Source organism: Cantharellus anzutake, assembly GCF_015039405.1.
Source record: "Cantharellus anzutake strain C23 chromosome Unknown EI90scaffold_141, whole genome shotgun sequence".
NCBI classification, from domain to species: domain Eukaryota; kingdom Fungi; phylum Basidiomycota; class Agaricomycetes; order Cantharellales; family Hydnaceae; genus Cantharellus; species Cantharellus anzutake.
Genome location: NW_024067091.1, coordinates 181,058 through 207,355, shown reverse-complemented (window position 1 = coordinate 207,355; position 26,298 = coordinate 181,058). Strand labels below are relative to the sequence as shown.

General features: G+C 47.1%; 8 protein-coding genes across 8 annotated transcripts; 7 read left to right on the top strand and 1 right to left on the bottom strand.

The window, feature by feature from the left end:
• The first annotated feature begins 2,182 nt into the window (after positions 1-2,182).
• EI90DRAFT_3089291 (uncharacterized protein) lies at positions 2,183-3,154 on the top strand. The gene is made up of 5 exons (XM_039062287.1): positions 2,183-2,420; positions 2,483-2,643; positions 2,672-2,914; positions 2,968-3,052; positions 3,122-3,154. Exons 2-3 carry the CDS (start codon positions 2,525-2,527, stop codon positions 2,817-2,819), a joined length of 267 nt encoding a protein of 88 aa, XP_038908774.1. The 5' UTR covers positions 2,183-2,420; positions 2,483-2,524; the 3' UTR covers positions 2,820-2,914; positions 2,968-3,052; positions 3,122-3,154.
• Positions 2,889-4,694, top strand: EI90DRAFT_3089288 (uncharacterized protein). The gene is made up of 9 exons (XM_039062286.1): positions 2,889-3,052; positions 3,122-3,204; positions 3,258-3,285; positions 3,348-3,389; positions 3,442-3,614; positions 3,655-3,993; positions 4,058-4,100; positions 4,139-4,403; positions 4,458-4,694. Exons 1-9 carry the CDS (start codon positions 2,986-2,988, stop codon positions 4,525-4,527), a joined length of 1,110 nt encoding a protein of 369 aa, XP_038908773.1. The 5' UTR covers positions 2,889-2,985; the 3' UTR covers positions 4,528-4,694.
• A 763-nt stretch (positions 4,695-5,457) lies between these two features.
• EI90DRAFT_3089287 (armadillo-type protein) lies at positions 5,458-8,123 on the top strand. The gene is made up of 5 exons (XM_039062285.1): positions 5,458-6,377; positions 6,436-6,516; positions 6,571-7,234; positions 7,289-7,420; positions 7,475-8,123. Exons 1-5 carry the CDS (start codon positions 5,566-5,568, stop codon positions 7,763-7,765), a joined length of 1,980 nt encoding a protein of 659 aa, XP_038908772.1. The 5' UTR covers positions 5,458-5,565; the 3' UTR covers positions 7,766-8,123.
• Positions 8,124-9,007: 884 nt separating this feature from the next.
• On the top strand, positions 9,008-10,716 carry EI90DRAFT_3089284 (uncharacterized protein). The gene is made up of 2 exons (XM_039062284.1): positions 9,008-10,056; positions 10,238-10,716. The coding sequence occupies exons 1-2, from the start codon at positions 9,105-9,107 to the stop codon at positions 10,660-10,662; spliced, it is 1,377 nt and encodes a 458-aa protein (XP_038908771.1). The 5' UTR covers positions 9,008-9,104; the 3' UTR covers positions 10,663-10,716.
• EI90DRAFT_3089282 (uncharacterized protein) lies at positions 10,627-11,704 on the bottom strand. Its single transcript, XM_039062283.1, has 2 exons — positions 10,891-11,704; positions 10,627-10,822 (listed from the first exon to the last, which is right to left on the bottom strand). The coding sequence occupies exons 1-2, from the start codon at positions 11,696-11,698 to the stop codon at positions 10,779-10,781; spliced, it is 852 nt and encodes a 283-aa protein (XP_038908770.1). The 5' UTR covers positions 11,699-11,704; the 3' UTR covers positions 10,627-10,778.
• Positions 11,705-14,816: 3,112 nt separating this feature from the next.
• Positions 14,817-17,395, top strand: EI90DRAFT_3159342 (uncharacterized protein). The gene is made up of 9 exons (XM_039066226.1): positions 14,817-15,388; positions 15,445-15,545; positions 15,604-15,693; positions 15,753-16,208; positions 16,264-16,405; positions 16,462-16,633; positions 16,690-16,787; positions 16,841-16,881; positions 16,941-17,395. Exons 1-9 carry the CDS (start codon positions 14,996-14,998, stop codon positions 17,212-17,214), a joined length of 1,767 nt encoding a protein of 588 aa, XP_038908769.1. The 5' UTR covers positions 14,817-14,995; the 3' UTR covers positions 17,215-17,395.
• A 2,454-nt stretch (positions 17,396-19,849) lies between these two features.
• EI90DRAFT_3294112 (uncharacterized protein) lies at positions 19,850-20,247 on the top strand (the record flags this gene model as incomplete). Its single annotated transcript, XM_039067412.1, has 2 exons — positions 19,850-20,031; positions 20,071-20,247. The coding sequence occupies 2 exons, from the start codon at positions 19,850-19,852 to the stop codon at positions 20,243-20,245; spliced, it is 357 nt and encodes a 118-aa protein (XP_038908768.1).
• A 2,815-nt stretch (positions 20,248-23,062) lies between these two features.
• EI90DRAFT_3022152 (uncharacterized protein) lies at positions 23,063-23,456 on the top strand (the record flags this gene model as incomplete). The annotated part of the gene is made up of 3 exons (XM_039057742.1): positions 23,063-23,180; positions 23,206-23,306; positions 23,346-23,456. The coding sequence occupies 3 exons, from the start codon at positions 23,063-23,065 to the stop codon at positions 23,454-23,456; spliced, it is 330 nt and encodes a 109-aa protein (XP_038908767.1).
• Between the last annotated feature and the right edge of the window lie 2,842 nt (positions 23,457-26,298).

Below are 26,298 nucleotides of genomic sequence, written 5' to 3'. Positions count from 1 at the left end.
CTCTCCACAATAGCTTGGAGCTCCTGGAAGCGGGCCAGCAGGTCATCGTACTGCTGACACCATGGCTGGGGAGATAGGGGAGGTGGGGGAGATAAGGTTAAAACCTTCTTCTGCTATCAGGGACGTGTCTGGGGTCGAGGGGGCCTGTCAGGGCCCGGCCTCGGACTCGGAGGCTCCCTGACCTCAACCCCATCTGGCCTGTCCTCACACTATGCGGGGTATGAGATGTATAGTAAAAGGAAAGAATATATATACACTTGCCTATGCGGGGTATGAGATGAGAAGAAGGGTAAAGGTCTCATCTCCCCGCATGGTTGCTATATAAAGGAATGGGTCACATGCCCACAACTATACAGCTCCTAGAGTTGTGTAGTGTGACCCAGAGGGAACATCCAGGTGGCAGTGCCCAGTAAGCGTGGGAACATTCTGGGCGAGTTGCTTGCCCAGAACTGTGGCTGTGACCTGTGGGAACATTCTGGGCGAGCTGCTTGCTCAGAAAGTTCCCACGCTATCTCATGTGCGCGGATACACAACACAGAAAGGCAACAACAAGGCAACAATGAAGGAATGGAAGGAAGGGATTGGTTGGGGAGTCTGGGGCACCCTAGGGCAGGGTGCTGAACCCTGACAGGGCCCAGGTGTAACACCCGGCACTGAGGCCGTCGCGAGGTGTAGAGTGGGTGTGCATAGTGATGGGCCCGATCCAGGATGACGATCCCTGGCCACTCAGACTGAAGTGGGAACTGTGGGTTGTTATTAAAAGGGAAGCTATGCTACTTACCTGAAGTGGGAACTGTGAGAAGAAGGTTACTTCTTTGGTTCCCACCCCAGGTACTTTTATGTACATGTGGCTTGGGTCACATGAGGTTTGCCACATCATCCCGCATACAGCTGCGGTCATCCGGGTGTCCATGTGGGGGATCCCGAGGGTGTGTGCTGCACACACGCATGCTGGGTTGCACCGTGAGGCCGTCCAGGTCGTCTGGGGCTGGGTGCGTCGTGCACGCGTCGCGGGCGGGTCAATAATACATAGATAAGGGGAAATGTCGTCCATGTAGATAAAGATAGAAGAAAGAGCAAGAGAGTAAAAGAACAGAAGGACAAAAGGAAGAACAAGAAGTGAGAAACGATGGTGAAGGGTGAGGGGTGGAGGTGAGCAGGGTACTGGGTGAAGCTGGGTGGAGCCGGGTTGGGCAGGTGTGCCCTGACACAGTCTAAGAAGCTTGCAGGGACATCTGCCCAAGTGAGGGCTGCCCAACATACACTCCCACGACTCTGCTGCCATCCGGGCCGTTAGCGCCAGACAACACACCACAACCCCTGTCACTTCTGAGCCATCCCTGACAATATGCCAACATCTATGATGCACTCGATGCTAGCATTGCTATTATGGGGAAATATTACGATGAAATGGACATGTCACCTCTCACCATTCTCAGCACAGGTATGAAACATCTTGCATAAATCAAAACATCTACTTATTGCCTAACTGTCACTGACGACTACAAGTTTATTGAATATCATTCTACCTACGTGACTTGGTCCACTTCCTCAAATGGAACCAGGATGATTGGAGGTGACATTGTATCTATAGCAACCACTCCCTTGACCGATGAAATATCCTATGGGTTTTCTCGCCATCTTGCAGCCAGTCAAGCTCAACAAGCTCAAGAAATTAGTTAGCGATGATCCTGGTGCGGAGCTCACACGCTATCTTAGCGATTACCTGATCCTCAACTTCTGGATGGTAAGTATTGTTAGTTACAATGGTATTGTTTGCTGAACTAACCTATCCCGATTCCCAGAAAGAAGGTTCCGCATATCCAGTCCTCAGGTCCATTGCCCAAGACATGCTCTCGGTCCCCGCATCTTCTGTCCCATGTGAAAGGGCATTCTCTGCCGCAAAACACACTGACAGCGACACCCGGAGTCGTATCACCCCTCTGCATCTCGGTGCTATCCGGATCGCCAAAGCCGACATACAGCGGAATCGCCTCAAGGACAAGGAGAGGAAGGCTTCAGAGGAAGCGAAGGTTCAAGAGTGGCGGGAATTCTTATCTTGGATCGTGCGGAGAAGAAGGAATAGATCTTGAGTTTTGATGCTCAGTTGACAGCACCAGTTCCCACTATACGTACTATCATACACACTCTCTTCATAATAAGATTGCCGGGACGGTCTCAGGACCGAACTGAACGGCCCCAGGACTGTAACCGCGGTTGCCTACGGTTTGGTCCTGGTTCGACAGGACAGCGAAATTTTGGGACGGTCCCGGTTCTGGTCCTCGAAAAATCTGAACCGAACCCGACCGTGGCAACGGTGGTAGATTGTGCAGAGCAGTTCCTGAATACTTGCCGAACTGAAGCCACACCAACTTAGAAGGAAGGACAGAAATGACGTATTGAGTCTCAACACTTCGGGGGTAGGTTTGAAATTTGGACTCGGGACCGTCAGCTTTGTGGGCGCTTACCCCAGATCATTTAGGCGCACGTGGCCGAATGACCTAGTCGTTTCTCGCGCGCTCCCATGTGGGCGCCTAACGGTTTTAGCTTCCTTTTCGTTCCCCGAAGCGCGGTTCTCCAAAGACCAAGAGGCACGAAGGAGTTCGTCTGGCCAACATTCTCAGGTGCCGTTTCAACTATCCCGTCGCCGCCGATACTCCAAAGCATCAAGAGGCACGCTCCATTGCGTCTGGCCAACAATTCTCGGAGCCGGCACCGTATCACCCAACCCCCGTACACTCCCCCCTGGAAACGGTGTAGGAATCCCTAGATTCCGAACCCACGCAACCTCATGCTTTAGTTTCTCTACTTTGTCATAATTTTTAATCTTTTGATCCGTGCCCTTGCGCCCCTAATCGGGCAGCCTCCACGTGCACGTTAAATATCAACACACACACACACCTGGTCGTTTCTGGCAAGTTCTGTCCGGCGCCATATAAGAAACCCCGCTTCACTCCCAATTGTCAGTCCTCCCGATTTCGCCACATGGGAAAGGATTACTACACAATACTCGATGTCCCAAAGACTGCCACCGAAGATGATATCAAAAAAGGTAGGTGAAACTCGACCCGCTTTGCACAAGCGCCTTGTCGTAGTTTCAATCCTGATTACCCCATTCTAGCTTACAAGAAACAAGCTCTCAAGTGGCACCCAGACCGCAACTCCGGGAACACAAAAGCTGCCGAGAAGTTCAAAGAGGCTAGTGTTTATTTAACGATCGATGAGATCGGATGACTATACTGACTCCTGCTCTTCAGGTTGGCGAGGCATATGAAGTCCTTTCAGGTTGGCAATCGAAGCCATCCACTGGGTTGTCAATGGAGTACTTATGGATTTTGATGGCATAGATTCCAATAAACGCGCTGTCTACGATCAATTTGGCGAAGAAGGTGCGTCGCTCAGAGTGACGTGGTTCGAACCTGACTATATTTTTCCCTATAGGACTAAAGCATGGGGCTCCTTCACCGAATGGGGCTGGGGGTTCAGGAGGCTTCCCTGGGGGATTTCCAGGTGGATTTGGAGGTTTCCCTGGCGGCGGCACTTTCACCTTCACTTCATCTGGCCCATCAGCCGCTCGGGGAGGTTTTCAAACCATCTGCAAGTGTTTCTTGTTCGTTAACACCATATCTTTCCGGTTTTAATGGCGTCATATAGGATCCGAATGACATCTTCGCGGAATTCTTCCAAAACTTCACTGGGATGGGGGGGCACAGCTCATTATTCGATATGGATGTAGATGATGCGCCAGGCTCACCCTTCGGGATGTTCGGACCCCGCGGTGGCCGCTCATCACCGCGTGCTCGTCGGCCTAGCGAACGACGGCACACCGCTAGTTCGGCCAACTTCCCTGGTTCCGACTCGACTAAAGCTCCAGATGTTGTGCGGCCACTAAAGGTACCACTCGAGGATTTAGTTACTGGAACGAAGAAAACGTTAAAGATAAACAGAAAACTGAACGATGGGACCACCCAGGAGAAGGTGGTCGATATAGACGTAGGTTTGAGCGTCTTTCCAATCCATTCATTCGCGTGTGATTGACACATTCTCCTGTTATTAGATACAACCCGGTTGGAAAGAAGGCACTAAAGTCCGCTTCAGTGGTATCGGAATGAGCGCGACGATGGCCTGGATCCGCCAGACATGGTGTTCGTGATCGAGGAGATACTGCATCCAGTGTTTAAACGCGAAGGAGATATACTCGTCGCTAACTACCATGTCCCACTAGGCGACGCACTTACTAGCTCCGGTCAGACGCGCAGTATTACGGGTCTCGATGGGAAGAAAGTGACGTGGTCATTGCCCAATACAGTCATTATGCCTGGAACAGAGCACAAAATTCCTGGGCAAGGCTGGCCGATACGGAAGGAAGGTACGGCAAGAGGAAAAGGGGATTTGATCATCAGGTAGGCTTGACTTCAAGATATCTTGAGCTTACATTGAAGCATGCTTCCCACTAGATATATTGTTGACTTCCCTGAGAGACTGACGCCTTCACAAAAAGAAGGCATCCGGAAATTGCTGCCGTAGATACCCCACCTTAATTGTCATCGTTGCCATTTAAGTTATTGCACGATCCTACTTCACAATTATTTCGATTCGTTTTCCACGATTACTCGCTAGTATCACTATCAATAAACATGTTGGATCTCCCCACACCGCGGCGTTCAGAACAACTAGCTATCCCTTGCAAAGGCTTGGTTTCCTGATAGTATGCTACCTCCAAATGACGCGACAAGCGTGTCAGACGTGCAATAGGCTCCAACAATATGTGCACATAATCTTCCGAAATGATGAGATTTTTTGAATGCTCGATGGATGCGGACCAGACGTAAGTGCGTCAATTAATGATAGGCTTTCAGGATCAGAAAAGAAGGGCATGGCGCAAGAGCAGTCAGCTTGCCATGCTATATCGCTTCTCGTGATTTGCGAATGTGGCATAGCTATCGGGGGAGATAAAATCTGGCTCAAGATGTGAATGCGTGGAGTGGGTGAAGGGTGAAAGTTGGAAGGAAGGTCAGGGTACAGTGACGATAGGTTCGGCTGAGACTGCGCAAGGTCTGGGATACAGCCTCAAGACATGACTGGATCGTAGCCTAACCTGCGTGTGAAGGAGTAGCGTAATGACCCACTTGCGGTCGAGGTCTCCTCTCAGGAGCTGCACAATAGAGATCTAATGCAGTGAAATATACAGTTGTTCACGCACGCAGTTGTATTCGAGACAAGATCAACACCGTGGTGGCGTCAAGCTTGTAATTTCCCGTCAGTAGGCGCAGCAGCAGCAGCCAACATATAATGGCCCGGTACGAGCTCTCGAACAACGCTTGGGGCATTGCGACCAGAGGACCTTCGGACGGAACCCATCTACAACGACAAACACACGGAAAAGGGCACGGGTATTATAAGTCCCCCAGGGAAACGCGCTGCAAATGTGCGACACGAGGGCGGAACCATGCGTGAAGAGCAGGAGAAAAGCGTTGGAAAGCGCGTGCGGGCTATTTGTATCGATGGGGTGGGCCAAACAGATCTAAATAACACCACACTGTTCGACATCCATCCTGTCTTAACATGTTTAAGATCCTGCAAAAGGACAAGCCCTCAGTACGACCCGCTACAGATCCTTCGGATCTCTGGTCTCTTGTCTCCGATGATAAGGAAAACAGACGTCGCTCGACGAGTACCGACAATCCAACGATGCCTGTGAAGCAGACGCCTTGGGTACAGCTTCCTCCTAACAAGTCGAGTTTAGCTCCCCGTTCCCGATCTCCATCTGTGCCTAGAGGCGCTGTTCGGCCTATTGCTGGACTCGATTTCGAAACGCGCGCGATGAATCGAGCGTTTGAGCAAATGCTTGAGGACTTGCAGATCCCTCAATCGCTTCGCCCCAAGCTCATTGCTATGGAGAAGTCCGTGAAGGAATCTATGCTGAAATCTTCCCATATTCTGGACGTTGAATGCGTTGCTCCGCTGCCTCCGAAAGCTCCATCACTTAGGAAATCTCGAAGTGGATCGTCCCTTGCTGAGTTGCCTCGCTCATCTCATGGAAGGTCCAGGTCTGTTCACCCCCCAGCCATTGAGACCCAGTCGTCCGGATCATCTGCATGCTCGTCATATCCCGAAGGGGTTGTAAGCCCATGGCTGAACGCTGAGCTCGCGAGCTCGACGAGCAGCCTTCCGCGGCCTACATCACCATTTACCCTCTTAGCCAATCCGTCATCCATCTCCGTTTCGCACAAGTCAGTGAAAGACCGTCCCTCCAGCAAGGACAAGGAAAAAGAAACCGCAAAATTCGTTTCGCTGCTGAGGAACTCGGTTTGCACAGAACTAGACGTTGAGGGATTAAAGAAGCTTCGTCTCATGCTTCGTAATGAGGCTGCCGGGTAAGCCTCTTGTTAGGTCTTTCAAACTCATGACTCCCAACTGGTACCTTTGTTCCAGCTGGACCGAACTTTATATTCGGGAAGGTGGATATTCTGCGTTGCTCGAGAGACTATTGGATTTGCTTCACGTCGAATGGAGGTTTGTAGATCCCGAAATTTTTCAGATAGTAGTTGACATGGTCACATATTTCAGAGAGGAACAACGGGATGATAAAATACTGCACGAGCTTCTGAGGTGCTTCAAAGCACTCTCTACTTCGTCGATTGGGTGTTTTGCTTTGCGGACGTCCAGTCCTTCACCTTTCCAAGAGCTCGTTTTTCTGCTCTACTCTGATAAGAAGCCGGGTGACGTTGGGACACGGCAATTGATTATCGATCTCCTTCTCCTTTTATTTGAGTTGTATCCGACCAACACTATTCCCTCAGGTGGACACAAGAGTGCATTATCCGAGACGTCGAAACGCAGCTCGTGGGTGAACGCTGGCTCGGTCTCTTCCCTTCAGGACAGGCACCTCCGTCATCCGCCGTCCACACCTTCACCATTCCCTGTTCCTCCACCACACTCTTCCTTATTCAGCCTTGTTCAGTCGCTACTCCTGACGAAGGCTCCACCGCCAACTGAACAGCCTGGTGTCCCAGTCGATCCCCATGAGTTCATCGAGTCCCTCCATGTCCCACGTATCTATAAGACATACCTCCAGGAACTGAGTGATATATGTCGGGATTTTTTCTGGGTATTTTGTCATCCTCAAAACGCCATTTGGAGCCTGGCACATACGGATGAGGCTAAAGTGGAGAAGCCTCGCGCCCCTGGGGGTATGACGGGCGGCGTTGAGTACGAGGCTGCTACATATCTGGTTTGTTATGTTGCACGCATCTGTTGATTCGCTGGTCTGACTTGTGCACGACAGACTTCCCATTTCCGCCTAATCAATTCCCTCGCACGGACTGCCGCGGAGATGGATTTGCCCCCAACTGATGAAGCATCTGCGTTCAAGTTCCATAGTGACTTGTTCGCGTCTGGATTCGAACGAATTGTCGTGGTACGCTTCTCACGATTTTCAGAGCACTTTCCGTTTAACAACTGCACCCTTTAGATTACAAGGCGAGCCTCAACTACATACTATCCCACCCTGCACCTCGAGCTGGCTCGGTACATCGCCCTCGCAACTGCTGCGAAGTATCCGCTCCCATACACTGTTTCTCGTCTGATCTCGATGCCGCCTTCTGCGTTGCTCAAAACAAATGAAACCCACAATTCAATTTCAGCATCGAACAATATTGTCGTCTCTGAGCCGGGGCCATCTTCTCGACTTGCTCATACCATGCAAGGACCTCCCCCACCCGTCCTCCCTGAAGTTAAGCGCGCAGCGCCTTTGAAACACTGAACGTCTGCTCTGAAAAAAAAGTCTGTATAGTATAGAAGGCGTGTGTCCTCACCTGTCCGTCTTGTCTTGTGTTAGGTGATCTGAAATCCCACTTTGCGTCTTATACACAGCTATGGTAGTGCCCCTCTTCTGTCTTGCTGTGTATAGAGGTGCCTGCTCTCGATGACTAGGAATTGGTTCTCGGGAGTAAGATGTCATCCACAGTATCTTATGATGCACTCTTCTGCTTTTATCTCTCTTCGCATTTGATGCAATATTTTCTCTAATTGGCCTGTGCATATCTATGACCAGAGCGAATTCATACTCTGACAACTTCTGTAATATTGCGGCCTCACGATCGAATATTCAGTGACTTTACTGGAGTCCTCAGTGGTGTCAACTGACGTTCACCATCCGCTTATCTTTCCTTGAATCAAAGTCAGATGGTTCATTATTAACCAAAGTACAGGATGTCCCGAGAACATCTCCACATTGTGAGAAGACCATTAACTTTCTTTCGGTCTAGGTTCACCGCGAATTCAGAGTGAGGGCGTAGAGTGGTGATACCGCACCAACGACTGATGTTAAACTTCGAGTTATTTAGCGCCCACCCGCAGTCAGTGTCTGTAACAAGACTCGTTACCGTGCCAAATGCCACGGGTCGTGTCATTCTAGTAAAGTGTGAGGAACTAGTCCCAAGGGTCGCCGTCATTCAGCAGTTTCCAAGAGTTGAGGTGATGGGTCAGCCGGCTTCAAGAATTTGATACCCTCGTATTGGGACTTCCGTGGGAGTCCGGAGTTTTGGCCTTATGTGATCCAGAAATGAGGGATCTGAAGGTCAATTATCGAAGGTTCATTCCGATGCCAACAAAGCAAAGAGGTAGCATCGTGGAAGTTGAGCCCTGCTTATGTATAGGGTCAGAAGTTTTACGAATGTACTTGGGCGGTTCTATGGAATCAGCACCATTCATACTAAGAAAGATGCACCACAGATTTGTTCCAGGGGTGGCGGCACAGAAATGGGATTAGAGCTCATACGCCATGAGTCCTGCGAAATCTGAAAATGTGATGATGGCCTGGTAAGGGCTCGAGGGGGAGGCGAAGCTGCAGGCAAAGCGTTGCCGAGTGGCGAACCCCCGTTCGCCCGAGTTTTCCCTGCGCTGCTTAACGTACAGTAGTGAATACTCCCGGCCGGTGTGAACGAGTGAGTTGATGGTCACCGGGTGGCAATGCTGATTGCCAGTGGGAATATTTGCTTCCGCACGCAGGTATCATGTGAAGAAACGCGTAATGTTGAACATGGTACGCCTCTTGCCATTGACTTGAGCGCACGGTCACTGGCATCGACGATCCCGCCGCCATGGCTCAGAGTAAAGACAGTCAACTCGCCTTGCTAACTCCACCAGAGTCCCATGCTTTCCATTCGTTCCTTTCGTCTCTGGACAAGTTAGATGCATTCACCCCAGAATGGTCAATATTTGCCAATCCCGACACGACGTCAAACACAACATACCAGAGAGAAGATCTGTCTCGAGCGACGAGAAACTTGATGTCTCTTGATCGTAGCGCCAGTGTGCCATCGTATCCATATAATATCAACTCAGACCAGATACAAGAAGCGAGTCGATCCTTCCCACAACCTCCTGACGCTCAGCACACTACATATCCTCCGCTCCCCTCTTATACTTCTAGCTCCTCCCCCCTCCAAGGTAGTCACTCATATACGATCACTCCCGTTCACGATGCACAAAGCGGACCTCCATCTTCATCGTCTACCTCCCACCCCATTCAGCCTACACAGTCATCACTCAAGCGAATTTCTATTGAGACATCGGCAGCGAACGCAAAGCGACCGCGTCGCTCTTCTCCCTCGCCAACCGCCTCTTCCGCGGGCCCGCCATCTGCCACCTTTCCAATAACAACGCCTATATCAATAGCTGAAATAATGCCCATCCAGCCATCTCCACAGGAGGCAAGGCCCTCCTCTGGCGGGTCATCTAAGCCGACCCTTCTTTCGACCTCTCAGAAGAAGGCCAATCACATTCAATCGGAACAAAAGCGCCGAGCTAACATTCGACGAGGATACGAGGCATTGTGCGAAATTGTTCCTGCGTTAAGGGAAGCCATAGTCGCAGAAGAAGAGGCAGAAAGGCAGAGTAGCGAAGATGCTGCTGGCGACAAAAGCGCTGCTGCTGTAGCCAAGAAGCGGGCCAAGGGCAAGGCTGCTGCCGCTGCCGCGTTCGGGCTTGAGGATGGTGACAAAATGGATGGAAGGGCAGGACCAAGAAGCGAAGCCGTAGTCTTGCAGAAAAGTACGTATTCACACCCCGTTCAACGTCGCCGCAGTAGTACCTCATTATTAACATTTTTCTCCAACTGGTCTGTCCATTGCATCCATGATATTCAAACCCCGCGATCCTGATGCAATTTGCCACAAAACTCCTACGTCACAACATTTCGCCATCATGGCCGGTGGTGCATACTGAGAAACAGCAATCGAGCACATCGGTGCACTTGAGACGCGGCGGATGACCCTCCTTGAGAGACTCCGTCACGCGCATCATATCCTCCCTAAGTCGCACCCCGCCCTGCAGCCGCTCCCAATTCCCGAATCTGTTACTGCCCGACGAAAGGGTCGATTTATTAGCCCATTACCGTTGTCGATCCCTGGTGGAGGTCTAACCCCAGAAGAGATCGCCTTGTATGATGAAGGTTGTGCAGAGTATGATATGAGAATCTACGATGTGCCAGTTTGGAGCCGCGTGTGGGACGGGGGGACAGGGTTGCCCATCTCCGGGATGGGGTTACCAAAAGGGCCCATCAAGGGAAGTGGGAGGGGCGGGAGTGGATCGTATGGCTCAGGTGTAGGAGGTGGAGGTGGAGGAGATGAAGAGGATGACGATAGCGAAGAGGAATAGTGTTCCCGGGATTGGTTTCTTGGTGATGCCTCGTGGTGCATGTGTGGAATTGAGGAATTATTGCTCATTTTGTATTTTTCCATGCCCTTATGGGCAACATCTTAGCGATTAACCGATTAACGAACAAATGAGATGAATTGCACTCCCGACACAGATCTATGTAAGGGACAGCAACTCGTTCCATTCACAAGTTTCCGATGTTAAGGACATCCTCTGTTTCTCCTCCAGCTAACAGTGCACAATTCCACAAGTCCTCGGCCGGAATGCCCGTACACTCTTCCTCACAAGGTATCCAGTAACTTTGAGCCCTTGCGCGACACAGCATCTCCGCAACCAACCCCTTTGGCCGCCAATGCGTCGAGCACAGGACTTGCAAGGCAAAATTTGGAGCCATGCGTTTCTCACACAAGCACGTCAAATCGCGCACAAGTCCTGTGCAATGATCCTCTGGAATGTACGCCATGTCAAAGTCCGTGATCCGCAGCCGGAGGAGCCTCAATGGAAAGGATGAAGCGGGTGATTGGCGCTCTAGGTATTGTAACACTCCCAGATGGCAAAGAGGGAGCTCGATGGCAACAAGGTTGGTGTGAGTATTTAAAAAGGTTTTGAGCAGGTCCGCTGGGAAACCCCATCGTATACGAAGGATGCATGATTGGAGGTTTGGAAAGTGGGGACTGTGCTGGAGATTACACTGGATGTCGTTATGAGTGCCATAGTCGACATACATACACAGGTGTCTGAGTAATTCCGCTCGGAGCATTGGGGGAATAAGACACCCAGAAACGATTCCATGGAGCGTAAGTTTAAGAAGACGATTAAAATGAACAACAGGAAAGTCCGAGTCTTCCTCGATAGACCAGATTAATGTTTCGCCGGCACATCCAACTTCGAGTGATTCCAAATTCGTATAACGCGCAACGACCATCCAATCCATTCTCTCAAGCCATTCATTTCTCAGTCTGAGGACCCGAAGGCGACCAGGATCCACATAAGCGAGAAGATCTTTTAGTGTTGTTTCGGGACCACTTCCACCCATGCTTGTCCAGCTGAACATTTCTAATGGACATCGGGCTTGCGAAGTCAGAAGAGTATGATTAGAAATTGGGAAAATGGAATCGCAATCAAGGATCCTCAACGATGTCAAAGGTCCTGGAAGAGGTAGTAACTTTAAGGCATGGGATGGACCATCAAGACGAATGACAATCCGTTCACATCGATGGAGGTGAGAAATCGCAATTTTAAGAAACTCGTCCGCCTCGTAGAAATTATGGCTGATGTATATCCCAAGTGACAAGGGGCACGATCTCGACCTTTCCAGGAACATTTTGACCTTCTCGCAAGCGGCCTCAGGGTCCTTGTACGGTCTACTGGGGTCGTTATTACACGAAAAGGATATTGTGGACCATAAAGTGGCGCGGTCCAGTGCTATACTACGCCACAAGCGACACACAGATGTTGCTGCAATAAGGCTTCTGTCATCCCCGACGAGGTTATGAAAGATGGTTGCCATGATTTCGTCAGGAAGTTCGTTGAAACGGCAGGTCGAACTCTGAGGTCTGCCTCAAATCTATAAGTGGGGTAAGCAACAAGAATCCCATCAACCAACCTGTGGTATACTTCGCTCCCATCATCGTCAAGTTCCAGTAGAGAAAGTAGGCTTGGACCGGCACCCCACGATGCCAGCTTCGATAGAGCGTTTGTGAGCTGATACGACAGAGCTGCCATTCCAGATAAGATATTGGAAGAGAGTATTGGGATATCCGATTCTAGACACTTTGGGCTGCCAGCGGCTGATCGGCGTTGTGTGAAGATCTACAAGCTGCACTGCCACTTCCGGATGGGGTGACAGTTTGTTCGGCGAGGATGGCATTGCCTTCCACAAATTGTACGTCCATCTAAGTCTCACACTTAAATGATCAGTGCGGGTAAGTGGGGAAAGATACATTTCATTTGCTAGCGGCAGTAGAACAGGCTCAGTGTTGCAAACACGGTTGAGTTCGCCCGAGAATTAGCCAGGATGTAACGATACACAAGTGAAAAAGGGTCCAAGACTTAGATACGAGGGCAAGAGGGGGTCCCCAGAAGCGAGTTAGTTTTTACCACAAGCTTGACGTCGCTTTGGTCTTCACAGCTAGTGGACTTGTAAGCAGGAACACATGGTGAACGCGACGCAGTGGGTACGGACTAAGTTTTAGCAAGGTGCTAAAGGCCAATACCTTGCTGGAGCGGATCCAAACTAATGTCTACACGGAATGCCTCTGGGCTTCTGGAATTTCACTGATGATCACCTGGAACCGTCAAAGGACCAATTGGATAGGGGCTCACACATGATTCCATCCAAGGCGTTGGTTTATGTGTGTGGAATTGAGCACCAGAGGTTCTCTGTCGACATTTTGTGCACAGAACTTTACTCTGAAGAAGCTGGCGATCAATGATCAAGGACATGCTGCCAGGCATTTTGAAGTCAGCGACAGGTTTCATCAGTCATCTCCGAATATTAATCATATACTTACTCTTGTATGTGATCTAATCAACAGAAACTGTCAGAGACCGCAGGTCAGGAAACACGTGCAAGCCGCTTACTGAGTCCCTTACAATCAAGGCAGTTGCGTGAGTGTTGTTTGCTGAAACGACAGTTACTGAGTTGGCAGTCAACCTGGCGACCGCATTCATACCAGCAAACGCAATAGCGAAGACGCAAGAAACTTATTTTTGCTTTTGGTTCTTTGAGTGTGTCGCCTGAGCAAACCAAACAAGATTAGAAGATCTTGCAACATGTAACGGCCTCACCACAAACTTGGAATGCATCAAGTCAGCGCCAGAAGCCCATCGACATAATCCTGGGTGCTTACGGTATGTAATTACGTTTGATCTCCAGAAACACATTTAATTCAAGCTGGGGTTGGGAAAGTTGAGAAGCAATGTGCCCGAGTCACTCGCTACAGTGATGGGAACTGTTCAGAATCAGAAGATCTAGGGGCCTCCTCAACCAGATTCGGAGCCACCACGGCAGGGGCTTTTAATACCCAATTTCGGCTGTGGAAAAAGACACTCGTTTGACCCTTCCGGGCACCGCTCTGTGCAAAGCTCCATTACAGGAAAAGCCATTGTGGACTACAGCCCACAGGGGTGTTGAAGGCAGAGTAACATGGCGACGCGACAATGTATAAAAATTGAATGGTTGAGGGCTGGACATGTATATATTTGTGAGAAATGCCCAACTAGGCTGGCAGTACTGACATGTTTCATGAAAGGCGCCAGCGAATATAGGAGACTACCCCTGTGCCATACATCATTTGCCGAAAGATTGCTAGTCAAGTCCCCAGTATGGAAGGTCCGCAGTAACGAGCTTGGAGACAGTTTATGTAATGCAACATAGGAGCTGCTCCACAACAATTGCCGGCGGTGCGCTCTGACCATAACGCCTAGTTAATTGTAAAGGAGGTTACGCGTCTGGTGCATGACGGGCAGCTTGGGTGCAACGCATGTGCAATTGTCATTTAGATGAAATGGGAAAACACACGTTGGTCCGATGGAATCAATTTGCAAAACTAAATGAATGCCCATCGGTTATGTAAGCCGCCAACCGGGTGTTTGCTGGCGCGGGCCCCGAAGCAGGGCTGCAAGAAAATTGTTGATTGTGGGCATTATGACAGACTCGGAGTCGTACCCAATTGGAGGAGCTCGTGGACGCGTGAGATATGTAATAGCTTTTTACACAATGTAATATAAACGTTCTCATACTGTTCTGTCACGGGCCTATCGGCGGTGAGGCCTGAGTAGAGAGACGCGGACAAGGACTCGAGGAGGGAGGCAGACGAGACAAAGAATGATAAGGCAATGAAGAGATTAAACTCCGCGACCGACGAGACTCTAGCGGAAATGACACAGGTCCAAATGCAAAATAAAGGCGCGCGCAGGAGCCCAACAAAAGGCTACTACAAACAAATACTGATGTAAATGAGGAAAAGAGAACCAACCACGCGATACCATACACGAACTAAAGATACTAGAATCGGACCCCCCGAGATGTCAGCCTAGTCAAGGATCGGACGCGACCAACTGTATTAATAGGGGTTAAATTTCAGTCGTCGGAGCCTCTATCATCATGCATTTTTTCGGAGTAGCCTGTGTAGCATGTGACCTTTTGTATTGAAACAGAACGTGACTCTACATTTGTCGCGCGCGTCCACGACTGGGTACGAGTCTGGCCTACCCCATACATTGTGCAGTCGTCCACGAAGCGGAGACGGCTGGTTTCGAGTCTGGGTCCAGGGTATCAAGGTCGTCCTCTTCGCCTCAGTGGTCTTAAAAGCCCCGGAAACATTCCTCTATGTCGTACCGACTACTTCCACTCGGCGAGTCCGTAGACGATATCGAGAACGAAGTCCGCACAACGCTTCGCAAGCCAGGGGGGCGAGCTGGCTCGATGATACGTCTGGGTCTCTTTTTTGGCCTTGCCGTTGTCACCGGGATTGCCTTCAACTTGCTTGCTTTCGGACTTGACCCAAGAAGCTTCATTCATCGAGAACGTGTGCAGGCACCACCGCCAAATGATACAACGTCGGTTATTTCCTCATCTCCACACCCCTATGTTCGTCCGGGAATTGGCCAGTACATTGTCCCAGGAGAAGATACATGCACACTCGAAGGTATTCGAGAGATGGTGTCGAAAACGAAAGGTTATTATGCTCGCGATTACCCTCTTGGGCTCGGATGGAACAACGTGAGTCCGTTTCTCATCACCGTAGTCTCAGACCCAGCTTACCCTCGTGGCCGGAGATGCGCTACATTATGGAGGCATCCCTACTGCACGCCAGCTTGCTGAACCGAACCTTGATAATCCCGTCGTTTGTTTATGCCAGAGCTTGCGAGCACGAGATGTAAGCCCCCCTTGCTTTCTAGTCCCAATCCATCCATTTCTCTTCACTTCACCTATAGAAGCATCTGTGCAGAATTCGCAACCATGGTGAACCGTGGCGATGCGATAGGGTCAGATGAATGGCGTCAGCTTCCCATTGAGGAGCAGATGTAAGCATGCTACTTTGCTCCATCTCAGATCATTCACATGCCTCCCAACGTTTGGCAAGGGGCTGGCGGATGCCTGTTGGAGTCATGGTTGATCTCACCCACCTCCGACGCTTACACCCAGTGATCACTACCTCCGAGTTCCTGCAACTCCATGGCCTTAACAATTCTTTAGAACAAACGGATGGGACGTTCAGGGAGACAGCATATCTTGGAGCCTCCATCGCGCCTCCGTTCACCATTTCCATCATTCCCAACGGAGAATTCGATCATGGGCCGCACGGGGAAGTTGTCCGTGTCGACAGACTGGCGCCTCTTCCGCCAGGGGTACCCACCAACACCACACGAATTACAGCTGTGCTGCTTCAACGTTTAGAACACGACGCTTGGCATACACTGGATTTCGAAGAAGTGAAAAGGATACTGAAAGAGGCAGGATTGAGGGTATGGGAGGGCGAGGATGAACTAGAACATCTGTTGGAGGCCGAGGGTTGGGTCTTACTGTATACATTTGGAGGGTGCGCCTCATCCTTTTGTTCGGACCGTAAACTTAGTCATTCATGGTCGCCTTAGCTCGAGAGTCCACAAGAGCGTAGCTGAGCCTTCGAAGGAGGTTGGGCGCCGTGAGCACCTTCGCGGTTTCGTGGATGAGTATGGAGCCGCAACAGAAGATGTTCTTCTTCTCAGAGGTGCTACACATGGGGATCGACCACCAGTCAGTAGTTTAATTGGCCCGCCATCCCTCCTTCCCTAAGTCCAATTCGTCTCTAGGGTGATCTTCATTTCACGTCCGAAGCGGCTCGGAATCAATTCGATTACATGGTATTGCATGATTTTCGTCCTATCCCGTCTATTCTCCAAACCGCGGCGGATGTCGTTGACAGGATGCGTATCATTAACGAAGGAAGAATGTGGATTGCAGCACACATGCGACGTGGAGATTGTCAGTCTCTTTCGTTTAGCCATCATGATGATCCATTGATTTTCCCAGCAAAATAGTTGTCCGATTGGGATGGCAAGCAGGGGATACACTTGAGCATCAATTCGATAGGATCAAAGCCAGCATAGCACATGGGGCTAAGATCTTACGGAACATGGTGAAGAATAATGTAACTTGGACAACCTACAACGTTCCGAATGTGACAGCCAGCGCCTCTTTCTCACACGCTCTCCCCCGAGTGAAGGTGATAAGTGAGTAGATTCGTCCCAAGAATCTCAATGACACTCAATCTTGCCTACCCGCTGCACAGGTTCTTCCTGGCCACGGATGAGCGCTCAAAACAAGCCTTGACGTACTTTCGTGAAAATAATGCCAACCTCATCATGGATCTCCTCACACCTGACGACAGACGGATGGTTGGGTGGCCTCTGCTTTTCACAGATGTTTTGGGGATCCTTGAGCAAGTCGTAATGTCACATGCTGCATTTTTCCGAGGTTATGGTTACTCGAGTGTTGATGGTGGCGTTGTGAATCTGCGTGCTGCATTTGGGATGGATCCGCGAACGGTGCAGATCGACTGGTAGAATCCCTATAATCCACTTTGTGATGAATGCAACAGGAAATAGGACTGTGTTTAATTAAGGTTGGCAAAATCATTTTTATAATAAAGCCGATGAGATGTTGTACATCAGGAGTTAATTTTAATCACTGGGTGCGCAGTTGCTCTGAGGCTTAAACTGCCCCAATTTATCAGGAATAATGCATACTGGAATTGGCTTTGTTCTTCGGAACTTGGTCAAGTGTTGCTCTGATACCGGTGTGCTTAGACATTCCAATAATTTCTGAAATGCTGTTATATTGCCAGACTCATACCTCGTGGACTCGCAAAAAATATATTCTCATAATGAATTCTCATAATGAAGTGAGGTTGAATGTATTGATCAATACAAATTAAATTCATAAGCAATACAGTTTTGTGAGCCGTGGGAGCGTTTTCAATGTTAACAATTGTACTAGACAACCTGTCGTGGTGTAATAATATAAAATGGAGAGGTGATCATGACACATCCATTGCAGAAAACCCCATAGAAAACGGTTGAAAACTGAGGGAGATACAAGTGGTGGCCCATCCCAGCGCGAGTTGTGTGCGTGGGAAACAGTGTCCACGGCCTCATACGGGCTATTTGACGACTAAGGCTAATGATACGATATGTAGAGGTTGTGTGTACAAGCTCATTGGAAAAAACCCGTCGAAAAACGAACAAGATTTGACAGAGATATGCATGTACATGTCTTTTGTGTGTGAAAAAATGTGAAAATCCATCTTACTGCCTCATAGACCCTCATTAACAATGTACGCTAATAATATAGAATGACGAGGACGTGATTAGAACCATGTACGAAAAGAAACGACGAAAAACGAATGATAATTGACAGAGATACGAATGTACATGGTTTTTTTGTGAAAAAATGTAAAAACATGTCCTACCGCCTCATACACGCTCATTCGCGGCTTGCACCAATAATAGCAAATGACCAGGGAGGTGGTCCGAGCCCATCGAAAGAAACCCGACGAATAACAAATGGGAATTGACAGAGATACTAATGTACATGCTTTATTTGTGGAAAAAACGTTCCCCCTCCTCATTTACGCTGATTCACGACTTGCACTAATAATACCAAATGGATAAAACGTTAGTACGGGCCCATTGCAACAAACCCGACGAGAAACGGTCAAGAACTGACAGAGATACCAATCCACTGTCAGCTCCGCGGGTGATCTGTGCGTGGGAAACGTTCTCCAGCACCTCACAGGTGTTTTAAAAATATGTGAAAATATGAAGTACTTGCGTTAATAATATTTAGAATAGCATGCAGATTTTCAGGACAATTGGTCCAGTATCAAGCGAGATATGATAAATTATTCCATTAAACTTCACTTGGCACCCTCAAGATCGCAGAATATCAGGTTAAAATAATAATACACATTGTAGAGGGCATTGACACGCGCCCGTTGAAAAAACCCGAAGAGAAACGAATGAGAACTGACAGAGATACGAATGCAGTGTCTGCTCCGCGCATGGTCTGTGCGTGGGAAACGTCCCCCAGCGCCTCATGGCATGTCAAAGAAAATATGAAAAAATGTTAAAAACTTGCGTTAATAATATATAAGATAGGAAGCAAAACTATAGAACATTTGATGCAATATTCAGTGAGATATAACAGATTACCATACAGTTTGTGCATGGGAAATGAGTAAAATCGCCATAATCTCCTCAGGATCGCCGAACGATGAGTCGGACTAATAATACAACATGTAGAGGACATCAAGACGCGCCAATTGAAAAAAACCCGACGAGAAACGGATGAGAACTGACAGAGATATGATAGATTTATGTAAAAATCACGTGTATATGTTTAGTTTGAGGAAATTCACGTGAGGAATTGAGTGTAACCTCCCACAACTTTGTTCATGCACAGACATATGCGAAAAAGTACTAATACCCCCACTCAAAACCAGTTTACACCCCCAATGGGAGCAATTCTTTTTTGTTCCCATGTGACTTTGGCATGTAAAATAGATGAAATAGATAGATAGATAAATAGATAAATAGGTAGATAAATAGGTCATAATAGTCGTAAATAATAATAATAATAATAATAATAATAGTAAATAAATAAATAAATAATTATAGTAATAGTAGTAGTATTTTTGTTGTATTGGTTATTGTTTTTTGTCGAAAATTGGCATGTACAATAAATGGTAGTATTGTTTCTTTCTTTGTATTTTCGCTATTAGCATGTAAAATAGATAAATAAATAGGAAGTAAGTAAGTTAAAATCCGGAGTTTCCAACAACAGAACCAAATGAACTAAGGTTCCAGATAAGGTAAAAATTCGAAAAATTCACGGCAACGTGGGACAACATGAAATAGAAACATCCAAAACAAGGTATTCTATATAGAATAAAATCTGAAAAAATTGCGGCAATGTGGGAAAACCAAGAAAAATAATACCAAGGTATTCTATGCAAATTAAAATCCAGAAAATTCATGGCAACATGGGACAGTATAGAATAAAAATAAAAGTAAGGTGCTCTCTATAAAATAAAATCAAAAAAATTCATGGCAACATGGGGAACACTGTTTTATAAACTTACAAGGAATTTCATGTGATGGGGAGTGGTTGGGGTGGTGGGTTTGGAGAAATGGCCAGAAAATGAAGAAAAACAATGCAGAGGCCTCACTCCCAGTGGATTGGGGAAGGTGTTTCTCATTCCTGTGCATGACTAATGGAGCGGGGTTTGGGGCACAGCCCCAAGGCTCTCTGCAGGAGTGGGGTTCGGGGCAAGGCCCTGATGGCCCTCTGCAGGAGCAGGGGTTCAAGGGGCTGGCCCCTTGGTGCATAAATAATCACCATATATCTTATTATTTCTTTAGCACATGGGGAACAATAATAACAAGGATGTCGTTGCATGGGGTGGAGCCCCAATGGGGTCTGGGGCAATGCCCCAGGGGGTTCGGGGCGCAGCCCCGATGCCCTCTGCAGGAGCTAGAGACTGCTAAACGCGTGGGTGTGCGAGGAACGAGCACCCCACGGGTTAAAGGTCTCTAGTATATACTTAAGTCAGGTTGAATGTATTGTTCTATTCAGTTTTTGTATTGTTCAATACAAATTAAATTCGTAAGCAATTCAGTTTTGCAAGCCGTGGGAGCTGTTCCAATGTTAACAATTGCACTAGATAACCTATCATGGTGTAATAATAAAAGATGGAGAGGTCGTTTGAGCGATTCCATTGCAAAAGACCCCATGAAAAACGGTTGAAAACTGAGGGAGATACGAGTGGTGGCCCATGCCAGCACGAGTTGTGTGCGTGGAAAACAGTGACCACGTCTCATTCAGGCTGTTTGACGACGCGTGCTAATAATATTAAATGAGGAGATTGTTAATACAAGCTCATTGAAAAAAACCCGACGAAAAACGAATGAGATTTGACAGAGATATGCATGTACATGTCTTTTGTGTGTGAAAAAATGTGAAAATCCGTCTTACTGCCTCATAGACCCTCATTCGCGATTGACGCCAATAATATAAGATAATGAAGGCATTGTTACAAGTATGTACGAAAAAAAACGGTGAAAAACGAATGATAATTGACAGAGATACGAATGTATATGCTTTTTTTTGTGAAAAATTGTGAAAAACTGTTCCACTGCCTCATGAACGCTTATTAGCGACTTGCATTAATAATAGAAAATAGCCAGGGGGTTGGTACGGGCTAATTAAAAGAAACCCGATGAACAACGAATCAAAATTGACAGAGATACTAATGTACATGCTTTATTTGGGGAAAAATCGTTCCACCTCCTCATACATGCTGATTCACGACTTGCACTAATGATACCACATGGAGAAAAGGTTAATACGGGCCCATTGCAGCAAACCCGACGAGAAACGGTCAAGAACTGACAGAGATACCAATCCACTGTCAGCTCCGCGGGTGATCTGTGCGTGGGAAACGTTCTCCAGCACCTCACAGGTGTTTTAAAAATATGTAAAAGAATCAAATACTTGCGTTAATAATATTTAGAGTAGCATGCAAATTTTCAAAACATTTGGTGCAGTATCAAGCGAGATATGATAAATTAGTCCATTAAATTTCACTTGGCACCCTCAAGATCGCAAGATATCAGGTTGAGGTAATAATACACATTGTATAGGGCATTGACACGCGCCCGTTGAAAAAAACCCGAAGAGAAACGAATAAGAACTGACAGAGATACAAATCCAGTGTCAGCTCCGCGCATGATCTGTGCGTGGGAAACGGTCCCCAGCACCTTACAGATGTTTTAAAAATATGTAAAAATATCAAGTACTTGCGCTAATACTATATAAAATAGCTCGCAAAATTTCAGGACATTTAGTGCAATATCAAGCGAGATATGATAAATTATTCCATTAAATTTCACTTGGCACCCTCAAGATCGCAAAGTATCAGGTTGGGGTAATAATACACATTATAGGAGAAATTAATACGCGCCCGTTAAAAAAAACCCGAGGAGAAACGAATAAGAACTGACAGAGATACGAATGTAGTGTCTGCTCCGCGCGTGGTCTGTGCGTGGGAAACGTCTTCCAGCGCCTCATGGCATGTCAAAGAAAATATAAAAAAATGTCAAAAACTTGCGTTAATAATATATAAATTAGTACGCAAATTTATAAAACATTTGGTTCAGTATCAAGCAAGATATAATAGATTACTATACAGTTTGTGCATGGGGAATGCGATAAATCACCATAATCTCCTCAGGATCGCCGAACGACGAGTCGGACTAATAATACAGCATGTAGAGGACATTGGGACGCACCCATGGAAAAAAACCTGAAGAGAAACGGATGAGAACTGACAGAGATATGATAGGTTTATGTGACAAATCACGTGTATATGTTTAGTTTGAGGAAATTCACGTGAGCAATTGAGCGTAACCTCCCACAACTTTTTCCGCGCACAGACATATGCGAAAAAGTACTAATACCCCCACTCAAAACCGGTTCAAACCCCCCATGGGAGCAACTCTTTTTTGCTCCCATGTGACTTTGGCATGTAAAATAGGTAGATAAATAGATAAAATAGGTAGATAGGTAAATAAATAGGTCATAATAATCGTAAGTAGTAATAATAAAATAAAAGTAGTAGTAGTAGTAGTAGTAGTAGTTGTTGTATTAGTTATTTTTTTTTTTTTTGGTTGTTTTCGCTAATTAGTTATTAATAAATAATGATAGTAGTAGTAGCAGTTTTGTTGTTGTATTGGTTATTTTTTTTGTTGTTTTCGCTAATTAGCATATACAATTAGATAATAATAGTAGTGTTGTATTAGTTATGTTTGGTTATGTTTTCGAAATTGGCATGTATCATAAATGGTGGTACTGTTTTTTTCTATGTATTTCGCTATTAGCATGTAAAATAAACAGATAAATAATAATTGAATAATTAAAATCCGGAGCAGAATCAAATGAGGGTTCTATATAAGGTAAAATTTGAGATAATTCATGGCAACTTGGAACAACATCAAACAGAAACATCCAAAAATAATAAAACCAAGGTGTTCTGTATAAAATAAAATCTGAAAAAATTGCGGCAGTGTGGGACAACAAAGGAAAATAAATTTTATATAAAATAAAATCCAGAAAATTCACGGCAACATAGAATAAAAAGACAGAAAAATAAAAGCAAGGTGCTCTCCATAAAATAAAATCCAAAAGAATTCATGGCAATATGGGGAACACTGTTTTATAAACTTACAAAGGAATAACAGACAAAACTTGATCAGTTGGGGTGGTGGGTTTGCAGAAATGGGCAGGAAATGAAGGAAAACAGGGCCTCACTCCCAGTGCATTGCCAAGAGGGAAAGGCATTTCTCATTCCTGTGTATGATTGGCGGTGCAGGGTTTGGGGTGCAGCCCCAAGGCTCTCCACAGGAGTGGGGTTCGGGGCAAGGCCCTGATGGCCCTCCGCAGGAGCAGGGGTTCAAGGGGCTGGCCCCTTGGTGTAAAAAATAATCAAATATATCCAGGGGGGTTTGGGGCGCAGCCCCAGGCTCTCCGCAGGAGTGGGGCTTGGGGCAACGCCCCAATAGCTCTCCGCAGGAGCAGGGGTTCAAGGGGCTGGCCCTTGGTGCATAAATAATCACCATATATCTCATTATTTCTTTAGCACAAGGGGAACAATAATAACAAGGATAACATTGCATGGGGTCTGGGGCAACGCCCCAGGGGGGTTCGGGGCACAGCCCCGATGCCCTCCGCAGGAGCTAGAGACCACTAAACACGTGGGTGTGCGAGGAATGAGCACCCCACGGGTTAAAGGTCTCTAGTATATACTTAAGTGAGGTTGAATGTATTGATCAATACAAATTAAATTCATAAGCAATGCAGTTCTCTGAGCCGTGGGAGCTGTTTCAATGTTAACAATTGTACTAGATGACCTATCTTGGTGTAATAATAAAAGATGGAGAGGTGACCATGACACGCCCGTTGCAAAAAACCCCATGGAAAACGGTTGAAAACTGAGGGAGATACGAGTGGTGGCCCATCCCAGCGCGAGGTGTGTGCGTGGGAAACAGTGTCCACGGCCTCATACGGGCTATTTGACGACTAAGGACAATAATAAGATATAAGGAGATTGTTTATACAAGCTCATTGAAAAAAACCCGACGAAAAACGAATGAGATTTGACAGAGATATGCATGTACATGTCTTTTGTGTGTGAAAAAATGTGAAAATCGTCCCACCGCCTCATACACCATCATTCGCAATGTGCGCCAATAATATAAAATAATGAAGACGTTATAAAGAGCATGTACAAAAAAGAACGATGAAAAACGAATGATAATTGACAGAGATACGAATGTGCATGTTTTCTTTTGTGAAAAAGTGTGAAAAAACGTCCCACTGCCTCATAAACGCTCATTCGCGACTTTTACCAATAATAAAAAATTACGAGGGGGTTAGTAAGAGCTCATTAAAAGAAACCCGACGAAGATCGAATAAGAATTGACAGAGAAACCAATGTACATGCTTTATTTGTGGAAAAAACGTCCCAATTCCTCATACATGCTGATTCACGACTTTCACTAACAGTAACAAATGGAAGGGGGGTTAGTACGGGCCCATTGCAATAAACACGAAAAGAAACGGTGAAGAACTGACAGAGATACAAATCCAGTGCCAGCTCCGCGGATGATCTGTGCGTGGGAAACCGTCTCCAGCGCCTCACGGATGTCCCAAAAATATGTAAAAATATTCAGTACTTGCGTTGATAATATACAAGATATCACGCAAATTTTCAGGACATTTGGTCCAGGATTAAGCGAGATATGATAAATTATTCCATTAAATTTTACTTGGCACCCTCAAGATCGCATAATATCAAGTTGGGGTAATAGTACACATTGTAGAAAACATTAACACGCGCCTGTTGAAAAAAACCCGACAAGAAACGGATAGAAATTGACAGAGCTACGAATACAGTATCACCTATGCGCATGATTTGTGCGTGGGAAAACGCTTCCCAGTGCCTCATAGATGTCTTAAAAATATGTAAAAATGCCAAGTACTTGCGTTGATACTATATAGAATAGTTCGCAAATTTTCAGGACATTTGGTCCAGTATCAAGTGAGATATATGGCAATTGTCTACTTTGCCAGCTTTCAATTGAATGGAACAGTCATGTGACTTTGATCCGTGATCGGATCAACATCTCTCTCCCTCTCCCTCACACACACTCTCTGTGCTTTCCACAACCCCTGTTAACTATAGTACTCATTCTTGCACTTGGGATATCACTAATATTGAGCAACTCAGCACTCTGTTGCCACTTCTGGGCAAAATCTTGCAAAACTGTGATCACAATGTGAGATCCCCACTTAAACTCAATCATCAACTGTGTTTCATGCCCAATCTTTAGGGCTGATGAAAGACAATCACGGCCTGAAGTACGAACACAACGAACACCAAGCCCTGAAACTTTTCGTCGTGCCCACCGCTCAGAAAGCTGCAACGAACGCTGCCTCCATTCTCCAACTGCACGGCGTGCTCCTGACCAACAGCCCCCTCAGGTCCCTCAGCCCCCACCACATGATCCATGGGTACAGCAGCTCAATCAACGCTTGCAAGCCTACAATGAATTGCCCCCTCATCGGCCACTTAATGCACGTGGAAGACCCTGTGGAAGGGCCCGTGGTCGAGCAGGCCATGTTCATAGCCAATCTTTACCAAGCCAAGGGGAGCATGGGCTACAACAGGGTCCTAGAGGTGGTATCGCAAGCCGTGCCCAATCACTGGGCCGCCGCTTCCCCTCTCCTCCACCAGCACCACGTGCACGTGGTCGCAATCTCCCTCCATCCCCACTTCGTCCCCCAGTACCCCTTCATCCAGATCATCAGATCGTCCAGCAGTATTGGCTCCCATATAGAGAGGGTCCAAACATACAAACTGCATCGGACAATCTGGGTGAAATGAATGTTCGTTGCCCCTACTGTGGTGCTTTGCACTGGGAGAGAGAGAGACTTGCAAATTCACAAGTCAATCACCCACATTTTGGCTCTTGCTGTCTGCAAGGAAAGGTTCGACTCCCCCACCCACTTCCCCCTCCTCCACTGCTCCATCGTCTCCTCACAGTCCACTCTCACTCCCCACATGAATCAGATGCGTTCAAGGTCAAGGCCCAAGAGTTTCATAAACACATTTGTCGCTATAATGCTGCTCTTGCTTTCGTCTCATGTGGAATACGTGCCCAGGATGGTTTTGTCAATCACATGAACCAGCCAGTCCCGGGTGCTGGGCCATACACCTTTCAAGTCCATGGGCAGTTCTACCATCGCATTGGTTTGCTGCTGCCACAACAAGGGCAACAACCAAAGTATGCCCAACTCTATATTTACGATCCTCATGATGATGCAGCAAGACGCCGGATGAACCAATTCCGTATCGATCGAAATGCAGACCAAGACCCACAGCTCATGCTTGATCTGCATGACATGATGGTGGAGCACAACCCTTGGGTACAAGTGTATAGGTAAGCTCTTATCCAAAGAAAATAGGCACTTGAACGATTAATTAAATGTGTGAAACAGAAATGGCCATGAGTGAATGCAGGATACTCCTC

Bases quoted from the DNA above. Each gene is read 5' to 3' on its own strand.
- EI90DRAFT_3089287 (XM_039062285.1), top strand. From the start codon at position 5,566: ATGTTTAAGATCCTGCAAAAGGACAAGCCCTCAGTACGACCCGCTACA. The intron at 6,378-6,435 runs GTAAGCCTCTTG...CCTTTGTTCCAG, and splicing joins CTTCGTAATGAGGCTGCCGG to CTGGACCGAACTTTATATTC. The intron at 6,517-6,570 runs GTTTGTAGATCC...CACATATTTCAG, and splicing joins TTGCTTCACGTCGAATGGAG to AGAGGAACAACGGGATGATA.
- EI90DRAFT_3089288 (XM_039062286.1), top strand. From the start codon at position 2,986: ATGGGAAAGGATTACTACACAATACTCGATGTCCCAAAGACTGCCACC. The intron at 3,053-3,121 runs GTAGGTGAAACT...ACCCCATTCTAG, and splicing joins CGAAGATGATATCAAAAAAG to CTTACAAGAAACAAGCTCTC. The intron at 4,101-4,138 runs GTATCGGAATGA...TGGATCCGCCAG, and splicing joins CACTAAAGTCCGCTTCAGTG to ACATGGTGTTCGTGATCGAG.
- EI90DRAFT_3089284 (XM_039062284.1), top strand. From the start codon at position 9,105: ATGGCTCAGAGTAAAGACAGTCAACTCGCCTTGCTAACTCCACCAGAG. The intron at 10,057-10,237 runs GTACGTATTCAC...ACTGAGAAACAG, and splicing joins AGCCGTAGTCTTGCAGAAAA to CAATCGAGCACATCGGTGCA.
- EI90DRAFT_3159342 (XM_039066226.1), top strand. From the start codon at position 14,996: ATGTCGTACCGACTACTTCCACTCGGCGAGTCCGTAGACGATATCGAG. The intron at 15,546-15,603 runs GTAAGCCCCCCT...CTTCACCTATAG, and splicing joins AGAGCTTGCGAGCACGAGAT to AAGCATCTGTGCAGAATTCG. The intron at 16,788-16,840 runs GTGAAGAATAAT...TGTGACAGCCAG, and splicing joins CTAAGATCTTACGGAACATG to CGCCTCTTTCTCACACGCTC.
- EI90DRAFT_3089291 (XM_039062287.1), top strand. From the start codon at position 2,525: ATGTGGGCGCCTAACGGTTTTAGCTTCCTTTTCGTTCCCCGAAGCGCG. The intron at 2,644-2,671 runs GTCGCCGCCGAT...CAAAGCATCAAG, and splicing joins GGTGCCGTTTCAACTATCCC to AGGCACGCTCCATTGCGTCT.
- EI90DRAFT_3089282 (XM_039062283.1), bottom strand. From the start codon at position 11,698: ATGGGTGGAAGTGGTCCCGAAACAACACTAAAAGATCTTCTCGCTTAT. The intron at 10,823-10,890 runs CTGGAGGAGAAA...GCTGTCCCTTAC, and splicing joins GTGGAATTGTGCACTGTTAG to ATAGATCTGTGTCGGGAGTG.